This window comes from Nothoprocta perdicaria, unplaced genomic scaffold, assembly GCF_003342845.1.
Source record: "Nothoprocta perdicaria isolate Ctin4 unplaced genomic scaffold, notPer1 scaffold_23, whole genome shotgun sequence".
NCBI lineage: Eukaryota > Metazoa > Chordata > Aves > Tinamiformes > Tinamidae > Nothoprocta > Nothoprocta perdicaria.
The window spans coordinates 2,752,739-2,767,956 of NW_020455455.1; the positions used below are offsets into that span (position 1 = coordinate 2,752,739).

The following is a 15,218-nucleotide window of genomic DNA, read 5'->3' on the forward strand; positions in this document are numbered from 1 at the left end:
CCAGAGACTTGGATTCAGTCTAAAGAGTTTCCAACCTGTGAGATTTATCTCACTCTGTTCTCCTGGCTCTCACTGCAGACAAGGAAGTGTAGAATAAAGCACTTTGACCCAAGTTGCGTGAGAAGTTGGAGGCTAAGCCAGTGGAAGGACAGCAGTTACCTGAGCCTAGCCCAGTGCCTAAAGCCACCATCCCTTCTCTCCCACGACTCCTGCCAGGAACGGCAGCTGCCCACAGAGGACCGGTGGGGACATGGGAAGAAGAGAAGCTATTAGGACAACCTGGAGCACATACCATGAAATCCTGAGATGGGGCTGTGGTAGCAGCTGAGAGGAACAGACTGGGCTAAGCTATGGAAAAGTTGTGAGAGGAGGTTGCTTTTGAGGAACTGTTTTCAAGGAGCAGGGGACATGGGGGACAAGCAAGAAAAACACTGCAAGAAGCAAGACCTGATATGGAGCAACAAGAGAAGACCAGAGATATGGTCTCATTGTTGAGAACGTGCAGGTGGGAAGCAGCAGGAGTTGAGATATTTGGGCAATGTCAAAGTGTTTCATTAGTACCAAAATAAATATAATATTAACAACATATATATCTATATATATTCACCATAAAGTTTAAAAACATCAGTCTGAAACAAAACATTCTTACTTTACCAAAAATAATTTTTAAAAGGAAATAGGATTGCAGTTGTTTAGCAACATCAATTAACTTTTCACTCCATTGTTGATTCAGTTGTGCCCACATTATCTGGAGCAAGGATTTCATTACCACTACCCGAAACTGTGTATGAAGAATCTAAAAATTGAAACTATCCTTGTATATCTAGAAAAGCATCTTAACGTAAGATTTGATAAATATATTTAAAAAAAAAAAAAAGAAGAAGAAATGAAAAAGGCCGCTGTTTTTTACCCAGGTCTCYGAGTATGTGAGCCAAGCTCAGACATGAGGCTTCCCCAAAACTTTGTGTTTTACTGGCTTGAAAACATATCTTTCTATTACCTTTGAATAGCACGGTCTTACTGCTTCAGTGGGAGATGTTGTACAGCTTTAGCAAATACTAAAACAGATACTTTGAAACTGCAGTTGAGCCAGAAGCTTTTCGTAGATCCTGGAACAAATTCAAGTCTTATGTCTTCACCACCTCTTTCCTCCTCTATAAGTCAGTAAAGTGAATACAGCCCTTCATTTAATAATGAGAGGGATTCACAGATTAACTCAATAGTCTTGTCACAGCTGCAGAGAAATTTTTTCCTTTGGTTATCTAATTACTAGGGAAATGGTGTTCATCAAATCTTTTAAGGGCAATGAATCAATTGGTCATTGTCAAAAAAAATCATGGTGGTAGATCATTAGTTTTGTCATCTTCTGCGGCTGCAACTGCTCATATGCTCATATGCTCCTATGCATATCTGAGACTTATTTCCAATCCATCCATCTTGCTAAGCAACTTTTTACTTTTTTTTATTTATTTTTTTTTCRTCCCTGATCTATTCTGTGGAAATCTCTACATGCTTAGAGGGTTGGTTTGTTCTCTGGAGCTCCCCAGCCCCATTCTCTATTTCTTTTTCAAGTCCTTTGTAGGTAAATCATACCCTGCAGCCTTTGCAACTGCTTAAATATAAGGTCCCTTGTACCCAACCATCAGGCAGTTATATATGCACCACTTACAGTTGCAGGACAGTGTGCTAGTGGTTCCATATCTGCCTCTAGAAGAAGAAATCTTTCTTACTTTTAAGCACTCAGAAAATCCAATCTTTGTTCTTTCACACAGGGAAAATCCTTTTTTGTGTGCTGAGTGAATATTCCCCTTCCTCTGTCTACCTTAGTGGTTCCCTTTACCCACGTTCTGCCTTTTCTCATATAGTAGGGTTGCTATCCTGTCTAGTCTTTAAAAATAAATTTTTATCTTTTTCATTTTACCTGTCACTGGAGTGTTTGTCATGATGAACCTGTAGCACCCTTGGAAGTCTCAGTCATCATCCTAGGTATCTGTGAGTGCTTCTTCTGTGCCTAAAAATGGAAAAGGTAAGTCCAGCTCTAAGCCTGGCTCTCCAGTGAGATTTCACTGTCAGTTTAAATGTGTATATATACATATATATATATAAGTTTTTTGAAGAGTCAAGAGCTATTAAAATGTAAAAATTCTACAAAGGATACAAACTTTATGGAACCTCTTTGCAGCTTTAAAGGTTATTTTCTGTTCCTGCTGCTTTAATGTCATAGACAGGCCGATTTTTTTCTGTTGGGAAAAGTTTTACATAAACCTCCATGACTAGGAGAAAATATAAGAAGACAGATGTTGTTTTTATCTTTGCCATAAGCTTAATTTGTTTACCTTTTATTTCCCTTACACATCTCTAAAATGTCACTAACTATGCCTCCCATCCCTGACTTCACCACAAGGATTGCATGGTACACAGACTTTGCATTAACAGTGCTAATTCAAAAAAAAAACCCTCAACCCTGGATCTCCTTAAAAGGAAAAATGGGGAATCAAAGGCTGATGATTTGTTATCCTGACTCTGCTTCAATTTGTGCAAAACGGCTGAGCAGTAAGCTAGCCCCCGCAATGTACTGACCATTCCTCAGAGCATCCTGAATTCTGCTTTGCTGTTTCTGTCCTGAGGTTGCTCCTGGAAAAAACGTACTGCCTGACGCAGTCCAGCTTTGGAAAGATTTTCTCAAGTCTCCTTAAGAACTGTTACCTCAAGTATCAGTGCACAACAAAATAAGATGTGGTGCATCAGTTAAGTAGACACAACAAGAAAACAAATGAAACCATGTGAAAAATAATAAGTACAATTATTTCCATTCCTCCTGTCTAAAAATCAGACCTGTATGTGGTATCATCTTGAATAGTTAAATGTCCCTCAGTTACAATATACAGGCAAAATAAGAGCAATCTTTCAGTACTAAAAGCATTCCTGATATGTCACGTCATGGTGCCTACATAAGCCAAGCCCAAGACTTCTTATTGTCAAGAGGCACTACCTTAACAGTACACTTTAATGTGGATCTTCTTCGCAAACAATCATAAACACTCATAAACAATTCCTACAGGCAGTGTGTCCAGGAGGTGTTACTTCATTAGAAGAAAAGTTTACTACAAAAGTAGCAGAGTACCTTCCTCAATGGCCAGTTTGGACTTAGCTCTCCTGCATCTCTCCAAATGTTTATGGCAGTTCCCAAATGGCCTTTTAGCTGAAGTACTTGAAGATCCTTCTTGCTATGACAAAAAATCATGGTGAAGAGGTGGGAAAAATTGGTGCCATTTACAGTAAATGGTTAGCATGGAAAAGCTATTAAGGCTGCCAGTTGGAGAGGACAGGAAAATTTGTGAATTAGTCACAGAACGGTGACAAAAGAAGATCCTTGTTAGCAATCTGGTGACCATAAAAATTGCATTTGCTGAATATCTATAAAGATTCAATGAATAAATGACAACATATGCAGACGTACTGTTCACTGTTATTTAAATTATGAAAATTTCACAAAACAGAAAATGTCATTTGATACTCTTAAAAATTGGATACCCTTAAAAAATCTCCTGCATGGCTGAAATAACTGGACAGTCTTTCTTAGAATCTGCAAGAAACATGGGAAATAAAAGCCAAACGCTTTCTTTGTTTATTAGAACATTGTGGTGGTCATAGCAATAAATGATTTTAAGGGGTTTCCATTTATAAAGTAACCTCCTGTTTTTTCATGCTCCCCTGGCCAATCCTGTACTCTCAGCAATTAGCAGCTCACCGCACACATTCGGCAGTGTGAGKCTGAATTACTTTTACAGAAAATAAGCCACATTTAGTAACCCATCCCTAGGCTGACATCACTGAAACAAAAGTTCAGTCACGTAAGGATGTGGCAGAGGTTATCATATAGCACATTACTAATAATATCCCGAGGAGAAAGATTATGTCAGCTCCCTGCTCGGGTCTGCATCCAGGATGTAGTTTCCCCAGGGGATAAACACTCTTGGCAAGCACTTAAACCCAGAAATCTCGGCTGCAAAGCTGTTTGCAAWTTGCAGCAAGAACTATCTGCAAGCACTGGGACTCAGGGCTAGAGCCCTTGAAAGCACACGGCTCCGGACATTTCCACAGGGGAAGTTTAATCTACAAGGATGTAGAAATATAAAACAAAGTTTTGCTCAAAGTAACTGTTTGTCAGATCATGTGCCTCTAATTTGGTTTCCAGTGACATTATGCAGCTGCAGCCAATGGATTCGAGCCAGGCCCAGCAGTGACTGCGGTTCTTTTTGGTTTAAATTTAGTATCTGAGCACGTTTTGCCCATCATTAAAATGGAGAATAATTGCTCAAAACTGAACCATAGACGTTACAACTGCAGAGAACTTATTAGGTCACTTAGGCCCATCCTCAGGGCACTAAAGGATTGAAAACACATTGGTGAACATACTAAACAGAGCTGTGTTTGTTTGTTTTCCCATTCTTTTTTCTTTATTGTAATCATCAATCACTATATTCAGAAGTTTAAAAAACAACCACAAATGCCAGTGTAAACATGCTTCAGATATATAGGTAATATAAAGTATTGCACATACAAAAGTCATAYGTTCAGTATCTCCTTACATTGCTATTCCATCAGAGTAAGAATTGTGCACTTGATGTGAATTTATTGAGCAAACTGATCTTATTCCAGAAGCTGCTACCCACAACAATTCAGTATTTACAAAAGCTAAAAGCTCACTGTCTTTTACCTGGGAGGGGGTGTGATTTGCAGCAGGGACGGTTCATGCTGCTGTTGGTGAGCTCATCTCTCTTACTGACAAGGGGGCACCTCAAACCCACATGAGCAAAGGCTGCTGTGGCCAACAGTGTTCTGGGGGGCTGGCAAGTGTTCAGGCCTCCCTATCCTCAGAAAAAAAAGAGGTGCTGCACTCCTGTTTCTGAGGCATGTATCTCCCCTCTCGTTAAGTCTCACAGGTACACAGTGGTTGCTATATTGAAGGCTCTATCATGGTCTTCTTGCAAATTTCCCATAGGTCTGAAGATGAGACCCACCTGCTCAGGTTCCTTAGTTCTCATTTATGCTGCCCAGGTTGGCCTGGGAGTCAGCAATGGTGGCAATGCAAAATGTCCTGCCAGACTGACAGAAGTGACCATGTCACTGGGCTACTGCTGTCTTGAAGTCTTAGCAAGCAGAAAGCTGGATATCTACAAAGGGCCAAGAGGTAGCAGGATGGATGAGGCCATTGCTAATTAAGCTGAGATGTACTGGAAAGAAGAGCAGCCAAAAGGAGGAATATGTGGTGTATGTTTCAGAAAAGGAACAACCTGTTCCTTCATATCATGTATGAAGCCTACATGATATAGCAGATTTCACAAGGGAAGTCTCAAGCTTCCAGGCAGCTTGCACAGATCCAGAGCTTGGAGCCCCAACTTATCTACAGTGAATCTGTTGATAAGAAAGAAAGACCGAAGTCTTTCTTCTTCAGGATCCTCAATTCAAAAGAAGAAAAAAAGCAAATGCCTATATTTTTACTCTTTAACTTAAGATATCTTTCCTTCTGTGAGTTAATTCTTGACTGTCCGGCATCMCACTTTCTGCATAAGTACAAATTTTACACACCTTCCCAGAAGCCTTTGCCACGGGAAATAATTATACTTAGCCTTAGACTTTACTGAAATCTCTTTAACACTTTAAATATGCTGTCATTGTGTAGCCTATAAAAACAAAACAAGCTAGAGATTTTTTCAGATGACCAAAGTGTTAGAGTTGAGCACACAAATTCAATTCAAGACGCAGTGGCTGTTTTAAGAGGATAGTTCAACAAAGTAAATACCCGGGCAAGAGGGAAGGAAACTCACCCTTGCCCAGAACCCCGAGCCCTCTCAGTGTCACCAGTGGGTCTATGGCAGTTTACATGCGTTGTGTCACAGACGGCTGATCCTGTGCCAGCTGCCCACCAGCAAAGAGATGAGAGGGTGACTTATCCACTGTTATTTAATGACTGTGTATTTATTTAACTAGGTGTGTAGTTGCCAGCTCTGGGTTGAAAGAGATACAATAGATACTTGTTTATCATATGCTTTCTCTTGTAAAGTTCGTATAAATCCTCTGCTTTGCAAAACACATCGTGGCCAAGAAAAATTGTGCTCAGTGTGTACAATGAATTCACTTTTCTATTTACATGAAAGGTAAGTAAATGATTTCTATTTTATGACTCCCTTCTCTCCAAATCTATGTTGATTATATCAGATACTTATCCTGAAAAGGTGGAGAAATAAATAATTGTGCCCCATTTATACAGTTCTTTACAGACTACCTTTGTTTTTGAGAAGTACTTTCACAGTACTGACATATTGCTTGTCTCCCTGAGCCATAATTTCATATAAGTTCTTATCCTTAGGGAGGTGTCAAAGGTATCCTTATCATACAGTAGTGTTCAAAAGTTTTGTCCTAGTCCATCTGCTAGACAACACAGCCGCATAGGGACTCTCTCTTCTAAGGTTTGGGCTTGTTCTGGAAGCATCTCAGGATACCACACATGTTCAAGAGCATCTGTTAAAATGTAGCATGTCTGGAATATGTTAAAAACATTCTGTTCAGTGGTGAGTACGTTCTTAAGGCCGTGATAAAGCTGCTTGCTTTGGCAAGGATGGCCACCATGTGGCATTTTCTCAGAATGTTCTCTCAGAATGTTGCGTGCATCAGATTACAACACTGTGTCACTTGCAAGGAAGACGGGAAAGGAAAACCTTCATTTCATCTTTATCGTATTGCTAGTCTCAGGTAGGACTCTGACTGGAACTTCCTCTACGCATCAGTAGTCTTATTATTTGTGAGTTGCTCCCTGTCAGCCATGTCATCTTGAGGCGGTCTAGTTCTGTCAAAGAAGCCACACTGCAGGAGGCAAACAAACAAAAATTCCAGAGATATCACAACCACAGGAAAACTTGGCTGCAGTCTGATTCTTCACTCACTCAAGCCTAAAAGTCTGGTACTGTCTATGGCAGCTGATGGACTGTAACCCCTCTTTTTTTTTTTTTTTTTTTCCTATTCAAATTACTGCCTATGAAAATGAATATTTTAGCTGCATAGAGTGTGGGACTGAGTTTGAAAACCAGTAAAAACTCAGTTCATATGAAAGCTGTCTTTGCAGGCGATATAAAGGTTGCTATGAATGCTGATCCTGACTGGCTCTGTGAGGATGCTGTTGATTTCACTTCAGCCACACACTTATCCAGAAACATCACTTATTCAGAAACATCACTAAAAATGGGATTCATCTCACCTAACTTTAACTGCCTCAAAGTTAGCCTTTTGGTTTAAACTAGTTAAACCAGAAGTTAAGCAGAAGTTAAGCAGGGTACTGCCAAAGAGGAATTCCTTCCATCCTCCTGTGTTTTAGACATCTCTATTTTTACTGAGTACAAAGGAAATCTGGACAGTTAAGCATCTACTGGATACCTAACCTTTAACACCAAGTAGCTAAAGGCAGATGAACCACGGCCTAGCTAAAGAATTTTGTTTTAAAGAAGATTGAATGGATGGCATAAAGCTACGCCAGCTCCCTATATTACAGCAGTTTCCAACAACTTCTCTTAAAACTTATAAAGGGAGTAAACAACAAACACAGGACCAAAATCCTTAAAAATAAAAGATACATAGATATACTAATATAAAAGGAAATGTAAAAATGAATTCTCAAAGCTGGGATTGTACACTGACAAAAACTGGAAATTCCTGAAGTACTCAGAGAAAACAAAGTTAGAGTCACTTCTTTATGAACCTAAACATCCTGAAAAAGAGGATCATAGGTCTTGGGAAGCAGAGCCAAACTCTGTATGCCCATTTATAACCAGACTTTAATAATAAAGGAGGACTTTGAAAATTGTATAAAGGTCAGTGACACAAGCATGTCAGAGATGCCAAAACAAAGAAGACACATGTGTATAGTTGCTTTTGCTCCAAGCTGTTAAAGATCACAAAGTTCTAATCTTTCCTGTTCTCAACTGAAACTATTAGTATCCCTTCAGTTTTATTAAGGCAGTAGCAATAAAAATAATACAACTTACCTTCCATAAAGCTAAGGTCAACATAGCTAGTACCAGCAACCCAAGGAGTATTGCTAGTATTATAACCCATAATGGGATTACGAAGGAGACATTTGGAGTGGACCAAATGACAGATGTTCTGATCTGAAATGAAAAGAATACATTAAATGAACAAGAAATAAACAAGTTAATTGACAGTAGAACACAGTGGTTATAAGCATTCACCTGAATAGAGATGGCAGATTAGAAACACCTGGACTTCTCCCATATTGGCTTAATTTACTGCAAGTTCTTTTCCTCTTTTTCGTGATAATTACTCTCAAAGGGATTTGCACATACACAAAAATACTTGCCATATTAGACATTAGAATCATTTTCATTTAATATAGCATAGCAAGAAGAGAACATTTGTAAAAATACTTCAAGAAGATTCAAGGAGCAAAATTCTTCTCATATATGGTGGAACAGCCTAGAATAGTACAGTTTATTTAATAGAATTACTCTGAAACAATGGTTGATTTCATCACAAATTTGTAACTCAAGCCACAATAGATACCAACTACATTACTCTTAACTTCTGTTGACATACCGCTATATAATTTTTCCATGACTTGTGTTTCAGCTGAGCAGTCCAAAACTGAAACTCCTCAAGCAGAATGCATTGCCCTTGTGGTGGAAGCATAATGTACAGCATGACATTACACTCTTAAAGGAAGCCAAGCATACTGCCATGTAAATGAGAAGTCAGCATAAAGCATCTCTCTTGTTGCCTGAGGGTCTGGAAAGCAACAGGGGTAGATAACACAAGCTTGTTCTAACGGGCTTAGCAAAGTTTACCTCCTTAGACCTTCATCCTAATAAAGAGTATTGATAACCCTTCTGGCTTTCTCCTGGGATTATCCGAACAAGTAACTTTGCTCTTGTTCTCCCTCCCACATCATATACCAAATTCATTCTATGCCTGCAGACTCTCCTTGGAAGGCTTAAACTTATTTACATGATGCCTTGGAAGGCCTCAAACTTATTTACACTCGGTATCTCCCCACTCTTCCCAAGTAGGAAGGAATGAGCTTGAGTTTTCCTTATCAGTCACAATTATGTCTTTCCTTCCCCCCCCCCCTTTTTTTTTTTATTGCCAAAATTTCTTGTTCTATTAGACTGGGAAATCAATTCTCTCCTGGGTTTTCTGTTGGACTGCTCTCATTTACTCCTGTTCTGCCTTAAACAGGGCAAGTATGTGGCAGATGGAAGCTATTTTGTTCTTCATGACAGGATGAAATCAGTTTGCAAAGCAAACTGATTACACAAGCTCTCAAATTATCTTCCTTTTTTAGTGCTTGAGGTACAGCTAGGAAATCTGCTTTTTCTTAATAATTTACTGGCCATTGCTCAACCCTTGACTTCACAGGAACTTTCTTAATGCTCAAACTGTCACTTAGCAGAGCATGTTGCCGTGGATGTAGAAGGGGCATCCACAGGCATCTATGCAAWTTTTTAAAAACAAGACCAACAAAAGAAATGCAAGCAGGGCTTTCTCTCCTCTTAAATTTGATGAAATGAATGACTCATTTTTATATTAAGATTGAACCACAAAGAAAACCCATTTACTTGCAAAAATGTGATTTAGCTATTTTGACTCAAAGTCCTAAGCAGCGTAAGGTTGCTGAAATAAATGCAGCAGGAAATTGAGTCAGCAGAACTGCTCTAGCCAGGGCTAGAGCAAATGTAAGCAAATCAGAACAARAGGCTCTGGCAAGACACTGGCCAATTATAGATGAGTTGGTAAAGGGAGAGTCTACCAAAAAGGTATATTCTGTACATAGAAATGATAAGAGCAGATGAGTAGGTTTGTAGGAAGGACTCTTTGTTTGCATTTTTTAAAAGATARTATTTGACTGAACAATAGTGGTCTGCTTGAGCACCAAGTCCACAGCTACCCCGTTCAGCAACAGCAGTGCTCTCGGTGCTCCCTACTCAGCAGGTGGACATGGGCAAACCAATGACTGTCTGGTATTATTTAGGATCTGAACTATACAATGGAAGAAGAACATAGGAACTCAGCTCCATATGCCTCTGTTAACTGCTCAGAATTAGGTGAGGTCARTCCAGACTTCAAAATACATTTGAGATCCYGCTGAAATCAGCACGTTTCATTAGCCAGTGGATTTCATTCRGCTTTGCATAAGGTTGGTAGCTAGTCTATGCAACCTGAACTACCTATGCAGTCACAGCACATCTCCTTTCACATACCACTTCTTAGATGTGTTTGCTGCACTTACCAGATGTGCTTTCTTTCGTCCTAGACTGTGCAAGCTCTACAGCAATCTAGCTCTTCTTGTGATACTTACAGAGACTCTATTAGCCTGTACAATCCACATAGGGTCTTCCTGAGGACATTCTGTCACCAGTAATGAAGGATGCAGCAGTCCTGGCTTTGCCTATACTACTGGGGTCTGTAAGCCTCTCTCCTATCTTTCTTACACCATTCTGTCTTTACAGAAGTTAGTGTGCAATTTTCAGAGTCATTTCAATAGCTCAGCTGGAACCTGACAAATGTTAAAACATGAACAAAAACCCTTAATCTTATAGCAATGCAGAACATCATGATTATGATCCTTATTTTACCAGTGACGGGTAAAACAGACAGCAGAATTGAATTCTATCTTGTAAAAAGCAAAATACTGCCAAATTACTTTTTTCTTCTTGCAGGATGGAGGCTAGAGACAGGCATCAATAGCTAAGGGAGYTGTTTGCATCTTAAAGTCATTTTGTCCCACCCACAGCCTTTTCTCATGAATCCTTCTTTGTGTTAGACTTTCAAAAGCAAGAGAAGGGTTGGGCTGAGTGCTAAGACGTGCTGAAGATTTATTCCCTCTCTGAGCAGAGGATTATACCCAGTGGTCAGTCTCACTCCTGTCTGTGTGCATTAGCAGTAGAACATAACGCCCCGGGGCTGCCGCCTTTTACACTCCGTACAGAGCCTTGCAGGGCTACGAAGGGGATGTCTGGTGAACGGTTTGACATTGCGTGTCCTGGACACTCACACAGTTGAAGAAAAAGCTTTGTCTGCCCCATTTCACCGTGTCCACAGACGAGTGTCCACCCCCCACCCCACCCCATGCTGACCACAATAGTTTTACATATGACTCTGATTTAAGACAAGTTTGCATTATTCAGCATGAGTTTTGGCTTTTCTCCATGTGGTAGGTTTAGTACTACAGGAATAGAGCCAGGGAATTTTTTGAGGGGATTTATCTGTTTTCATCCAAGGTGGTCAATATGAAGAAGTGGTATTTTTACACAAGCGTTGCCTGTTTGGCAGTGTACTTCAGAGGCATTTTGGCTTTCAGGGCTAGAGGGCTCAGAGTGAATGCTGGCATGGTTCTCTGTCGGTCTGGTATAAAATACAGCTCTTAGACTCAGGAGAGGAGCCACCTGACTTTTGACCTTCTCATTGCTGAAGAAACTGTTGAGAAGTCTCACCTTCTGTAAGCAGAGGGGTGATAAGAAATGCTGTCTGGCTCAAGCATGAGGTGAGGGTGAAGCCAACCAGAAATTTACTGGCAGAGCATTTGTGTGTTACGAGAAAATGTTATGAGAAAATCCAGCTTAGTTCTGGATGCTGTCTAGTAGTCTTAACTTCAGAATCAGGATTGCGATCCCATGAAAATTGTGAAATTATTTCAATGGTGGGGGTCCCTTTTTTTTTTCTTTTTTCTTTTTCAGTGTGACACAGTTAGTTAGTGCACTGTAAGTAAGCTAAGACCTCCCACATTTTTGGCCACTATTTTCAGAACAGATTTTGCTCTCAATTTTGGTACTACTCAAAATGTTTTCAAAATCATCTTTGAGTCCACTGGAAGGCAGCACGGTACAGAAGGCAGCAAGTCCCTGGAAAGCCTTTGTGAATAAATGGGAATTAGGTTTTCTGCTGCAAATATCCAGCATCAAACTTGCAGCTGGTGAGAATGCAGGGACTGCTAGTGAGCTCCACACAAATTTATTTTTTTCTCTCATTCTTTAAGAGAAGCACTTAAAAAAAATAGCTTCTCTATATTTTTATCTGCTACTTTAAGAAGCAGTAGCTAAGTTAATTAGTCTTCCAATGCTACTACTTTTACTGTCCATGATGACTTGCCTCTATGGTAATTTTGCTTACGGAGACTGAGAAACTATAGGTAATTCTTCAGTACTGCTACACGGTCTCATATGAATGATATTCTTACATGTTTTGAAAAAAAATGCCCAAAACAGAATGAAAAATTTCCCCTGAGCTTTGAGTTGTAATTAATATTGACATTTATATTTACACGTTACAAATATTTTGTGCAAGTATATTTCATAGTGAATTTCAGCACATTTAAAATAGGAGTACCTGTTGTCATGTAATAGCAAGAAAGAATTATAAGTCCTAGTCTGAAACTAATTTGGTCCACTGTTGGGAACTTTTCAAACAMTTTATGCTAAAGGCATCCCCTCAGAAGATCCCATCAAACATTTAAAAAATGAAGTCATATTTCATTAAATTCATACACGCATTCAAGAATCATTAAAAAAAATCCTGTTTATTCTAGCTCTATACTTTTTACAGTAAAAGGGATTTAAGGTGCAAAATGAAATAATGCATCAAGTATTATTTGCCATAATAATATCTCTATTAAAAAAAAMCCCTTTTTAGTATTATAGGTGTAAGCAAGAAAATCCAACCAGTCGCTCAGCATATAATTTTAATTCCAAGGCTATCAAAATCTACAGAAATACTTCACTGATTAYAGTGGATTTTGATTTAAGTTCCACCAACTTCCAACCTAGTTTTCCAATCAATGCCATTTTCATTCTAAAGATTTACTTAYAAACGATTCAGCATTTCCTCACATTTACAGTAGCCTTTCCCACATCTATGTATCATCCATCTGTGTTGAARAAATGGACCAATATTCCATGCTGATCAACACAGAGATCTCAAAGCTGCAAATATGTAAGCACATACTTGACTCTGTATGCTGTTGAAGTGAACAGGATTTTTTATACCTTTAAATTTAAAAGTGTGTATCAGCCTTAATAAAATGAATTCAGATCTATATGAATTAAATGAAGGATGTATGATCTATTCTTTTTGAACATCTTCAATATCAGCAGATATTGTTTATGCAAAGTGTAACGTGCTAGTTAATTATGAAGTATATGCTGTTGAAAATTGATTTTAAAATATTAAAATCTTTATTCCTCTTCCCTCCTTGTGCTGTTTCAAAGAAAACCATAAACTTTCAAGGAGATTGTTGGAAACTTTTGAAATGCAGTAACTCATCTTTTTCAGAAGAAGCAAAAATATTTAGTACTGCCCAACTTAAAGCAAATACTTTCTTCTTGCAAGTGGAACATCAAAAGAGCTTGTGCATATAACACGTCAAGCTGTAGAGCTGGCAAAAATCCATTGCCATGTCCAGATATGAAACAACATAAAAGCACTATAATTTTTCAACATTTTACAGTTGCCATTATAGGCATTTTGCTATAAATCATCTGCACCAAATAACAAGCATTATACTGGCTACAGTAAGAGAACAGAATGCTTATCTGATCATTTGGTAGATCATCTGACACTTGTGAGAACAGCAGGCTATCACCTGGGGTAAAGCATTTCAGTCCAGATGAAGGCACCGCTATCAATATAGCTCTGCACAACATGTGTTTCTGTTATGGAACACATGCTGCAAGAAAATAAAAAGAGCCTGAACGTATCTGTCAGCTTGGAGCCTTTGAACCTTTTTAGATGAACACGGCATTAACCATCAAATCTCTTTGTATGAAATCACAACTCTTCTGATTGAAATTCTATCATGGTGCCTATGGGACCAAGATTTTTCACCTTGTCTTCTCAGCACAAGAATCAATCAACTGTTCAGTCTATGTTTTTCAAAACAAAATTTTATAGCCTGCATCCTCTATAACATATCCAATGTAAACTGTATTATTATGTCAGTTTTACAGATAAGAAAAATATTCTGCCCCCTTCTGCTATCAGTGACAGACTGACATGAGGTATTTGCCACAAGATTTAATTTGGAAAAGTTTGGACTGAGCTTACTTTTCAAAATAAGGACTATGAATAAATCTCAATGAAAATGAGATAAATAAACCTCCATATTTTAGCTGAATCATATACAATAATCAAATTTCCACTTACATTTTATTTATTTCCATCATTAATAGCAAAATAGAGTGAATTTAAACTATTATGTTAAACACAAGAAGATGCAAATTCCTTAACCTACCCTTCAAACTCAATGTTTTGGCACTAGCAAATACTTAAATCAAATTCCAGCCTTTAAGAAGTATTTTTATGAGGTTTAKTCTTCACAAAAATCCAAGACCATACAAATCTCTCTCTACAGATAAGGCACAGACTTTGGTGTCCAACTATCACATCTGTAGAGACTATTGGGTATTTTCATATCATGTACCTGATGCTCTGTGAATTAGAAACACCAGAGAGGAGTACACACCTGTCTGTAAATGAACCTGAAGGGAACACACTGAACCTGATTTAAGTAAGATTTTAAATTTTGCACAAAGATTTCCTCCAGCATTTTTAGCCTTATCAAACTAATTATAAAATTGTTTTCAAGGCTTTTTTTTTTCTTCTTGAAAATGCTTCCAACTGCAATAAAGCAGTCTGCATGTTGCTGACTAAGCAATTACTTAAAATGGAACTAGTATCGTATACCAGTAACTCCCACAGAAAGCAGTAAAGATATTTCCCTTAGATATTGTTTCAGGAATTTACACTAGGAAGACAAGAAAGACTGATCTCCATATTTTCATGCATAAACATTTTAACAGCTATGACCAGAAAGAGCAAATGGGCAGAGTGATTAGGACGACATGCACTCCACACACAGATACCATTTTCATGATACTTACTGCTATGCTTCCCTCTGGGAGCTTTGCTGGCTGCACTTTATATGGCATCTTCTTAACTTCAAAGGACACATTGGAAAAAAGATTATAGTGATAATTTTTTCTCTGAAATTACACAAAAAAAGGAAATTATTAAAAAACATGTTTATACTTAAAAGTATTATGAGAAATAAGCTGCATAAAGGGAAATGATTTTCTAAGGCAAAGATGGATTCCTTTGGTAAAAGGTAGAGCAGTCCCAGGAATGCAAAACAAACGCATACTAAAACACAAAGC

The 15,218-nt window shown here is 38.5% G+C and overlaps 1 protein-coding gene across 1 annotated transcript in view; it reads right to left on the reverse strand.

Annotated features, from left to right (window-relative positions):
- Positions 1 to 4,786: 4,786 nt before the first annotated feature.
- Positions 4,787 to 15,218, reverse strand: part of ITGA8 (integrin subunit alpha 8) — an 83,821-nt gene continuing 73,389 nt past the window's right edge. Inside the window, exons 26-28 of the mRNA XM_026039362.1 lie at positions 14,946 to 15,047; positions 8,043 to 8,165; positions 4,787 to 6,867 (exon numbers count right to left, since the gene is read on the reverse strand). Coding sequence (XP_025895147.1) covers positions 6,781 to 6,867; positions 8,043 to 8,165; positions 14,946 to 15,047 — 312 coding nt within the window. The 3' untranslated portion in view covers positions 4,787 to 6,780. The remainder of the gene's footprint in view (positions 6,868 to 8,042; positions 8,166 to 14,945; positions 15,048 to 15,218) is intronic.